The sequence below is a fragment of the Otolemur garnettii genome, unplaced genomic scaffold, assembly GCF_000181295.1.
Source record: "Otolemur garnettii isolate 467f Iridium unplaced genomic scaffold, OtoGar3 scaffold00009, whole genome shotgun sequence".
In the NCBI taxonomy this organism is placed as follows: domain Eukaryota; kingdom Metazoa; phylum Chordata; class Mammalia; order Primates; family Galagidae; genus Otolemur; species Otolemur garnettii.
The window spans coordinates 32,142,583-32,145,711 of record NW_003852404.1 but is presented as its reverse complement, the minus strand read 5'-3'; the positions used below and the strand labels follow the sequence as shown (position 1 = coordinate 32,145,711).

Here is a 3,129-nt window from a genome sequence, read left to right as displayed (position 1 = left end):
ACCTTGTATTGATTCTACTTAAAATACAAAAAGAATTTTAATAAAAATCAACTTGATACCAGAATTCAGGTTCTCTAACACTATATTAATTTCAAATATGCATTGCAGATAATCTTCTGAGCAGTAACAAGGGTGAAATCATGGAGCTCCAAATAGAATTTAAAAAATATTAAACACCAGCTCTTGATTTTTAAGTTGAATAATCTTCCTTATAGCACTAATCCTTTTTATGTAAACATTTACTTGATACCCAGATATCAGTGATGATAAAACATTTCATAGCAATGAAGTAAATATCCCCATGAGATAGACGAGCACCAGCCTCGTCTGCCCAGCATCCAATTTTGTTAGAATTAGATAGCTGAGTGCAAAAGATGTCTCTATCCTCTACCTAAAAGAGATTAATCTAGAGTTAGACTACCATGGTTATTAAATAGCAATAAAAAATTGATAACAGCGTATAAAACATCACTACACTTCTAGTGGTGTAGGCCAGCCCTGTGTAACCAAACGCATTAATATTTCTACAATATCGTGTGAATTATCACGTCAACTGGGATTAATTAGGTCAAAAAATAGCCTTTACTCAGTTTGAGGCGAGTTTTGCTTTCAAGTGAGTTCAGACTGAGCTCATTTTTTACTTACCCTATGATAAACTCACAGATGAGAAATACCAGTAAAGAAAACTAAGAAGACTCTTACCTTGGCATGTGAAACCTCTTTCTTCATAGCCAGCGTTGCAGGAACACTTGCCAATGGGTACAAGCCATTCACCTTCCGTACTGCAGTACATCCTCGGAGGGTCTTCCTCCTTAGAGTTGTTGACACAAGAACCTCTCACCTCCACTAGAGACTGGGAGTCCATGGGTACTGTGTCTGGGAACATAGCCAGATTCTTCACTGTAAATGGGCACTTTTTGAAGTATACCCGCACAGACACCAGGGCCACACAAGCACCAACATCTTGAAAAGCCAAATAGAATCCCTTTTTGTTGACAGGACCTACTTCTCTAATCTCAGTATTGAGTTTAAGAATACGATCCCCAAGGTCCATTTGAGTGAAACTTTCATCAGCTGCGATGGTGTCAATCTTTATAAACTGATGTTCTCGGAATTTGACCCCGTGATCATCATCCGACTCCATGTAGTACAGATTGAATGTCTCTTTGCAAGTTCCCAAAACCAATGGAATGCTATTGCAGTCTCGCAGAGTGAACTTGAGCTCCACGTAAATCTTTTGAGCTGAGTTCCTGGGGACCCAGTTTGTCCTCAGCCAATTATTTTGACTATGATCCATGACATTGCACACCTGGTAAGTCCTGATAGGTGTGTAATGTTCATCAACACCACTGATCTCTTCCCACTGTAGAATCAAAGAGAGAGAGAGAGGGAGGTAGAATTAATGATAATAATGAACATAAGGGTATCAAAGACATCATAGGAACTACAGGATAAATAAACAGAAACTTCAATATTACTCATTTAAAAACATGATATGGAGCAATGTAGAACATACCTATTTGTATGTTTTATTATTTGCACAGTTCTCTGAGTTCATGGACACAAAATGATTAATAATTTTAAATAACATGTATCAATACATTGTAATTGTTTGTTGGATATTCAGGAAAAAGTTACTAAACATTTGGTTGAGCCTCCACAAACATTCCAAGATCAAAATCTCAAATCAGTTGTGTCAATGGACAACATAATACGGTTTTGTGTATTTTTGGTTCTGTTTGTTTGCTTCTTTTAAAAAGAGAATGAAAAATATCACTGACTAAAATTCATGTTTATTAATCTTTCCTCAATTGATGCCAGGTTTTTGGTACAATTGATATATAACATAATGAAATGAATCTAAATGATTTTTTAATGTCCTCTCACCTTGATGGATACAGGTTGGGGAACTATGAGAGAAAATTTGAAGTAAAAATATAAATAAGCCTCCCTTCTTCCCCAAATAAAAATAAAAATTTAGGTTTGCATAACAAAGACACACTGAACATTCAATTCTTAATGCCTTTTACCCACATTGGACTTCTACATGAGCAAGAAATATACAGATGTCTTTAGGGATTTGTGGTCATTACGGTATAGTAGTCAAATTTACCTTGATACAACTTTTTCCGTAGATTTTAAAAGTTTCAAGACGCTTTAGAACAGGAAAACAGGGCTTTCTGTAACCCTTAGAAAGCTTTTAATCTGGTAGTATATTGGTTGTGCTACGTATGATCCAAAAACTATTATGTTTGCTGTTTCTATACTTTCTTTTTACCGTGCCTGACTTAGCCTGCTGCTTCCAGGAAAACACAGTTTGCCATGACATTCTTGAATTTAAAGTCATTTGTGGCTCCCTATTGCTATGAAAAAACTTTCAAACTCTTTGGCATTTACAGTTCTCTAAAAATGGGTCCTAAAGTATATGTTAGTTGTTCTAAAAGTTAAAATTGAGATAAATCAATTACATAGTTAATTTACACACATATTATTCTTGTCAACATGCACTCTCTGGCTATATTTGAAAGACCACTGGATTTTCTGTTCTTCACTACTTCCTTATACTATACCCAAGTGGGTAGGCTGTGCCCTCTTCTCCTCTGTGCCTTCTATTCACCCCACCATTCTTAGCATTTCTCAATGATATAACCCTTATGAAAGGCTTGGTTCATCTGGAAATTTAATTCATGAAAAATGCAGAGTTAGTTTAGTTTTTGCTTTAAACATCTTGACCAAATTTTGGACCTCTTCATAGCCTCCACAGTATGCAGGACAGAACTTCACCTTTGGGAATAGACCCCAAAATACAATTAAGCAATAACAAAATTCTTCTAGAGAATACATTTGAAGTTCATAGATGAATGAAATTCTGTGACGCCCGTTATAAATATGTCTCTGAATTTTTCTTCAATAATGTGTCATGATCTTCATCAGGAATAGCAGAATTACTTTATTTCTATGTATTAGAGACACGTGGAAATTATAACCCACAATATCTTCTTTGGCACTACTGTAAACGGAATAGAGTTCTTGACTATTTTTTCAGCTTGACTGTTGTTGGTATATATAAAGGCTACTGATTTATGAGTGTTGGTTTTGTAACCTGGGACGCTGCTGTATTCCTTGATC

General features: G+C 35.6%; 1 protein-coding gene across 3 annotated transcripts in view; it reads right to left on the bottom strand.

The window, feature by feature from the left end:
* The window catches only part of EPHA3 (EPH receptor A3), a 335,385-nt gene that overhangs the window by 238,754 nt on the left and 93,502 nt on the right, over positions 1-3,129 (bottom strand). For all 3 annotated transcript variants that reach the window (XM_003783935.1, XM_012801561.1, XM_012801560.1), the window contains exon 3: positions 703-1,363. In XM_003783935.1, the coding sequence (XP_003783983.1) occupies positions 703-1,363 (661 nt within the window). The remainder of the gene's footprint in view (positions 1-702; positions 1,364-3,129) is intronic.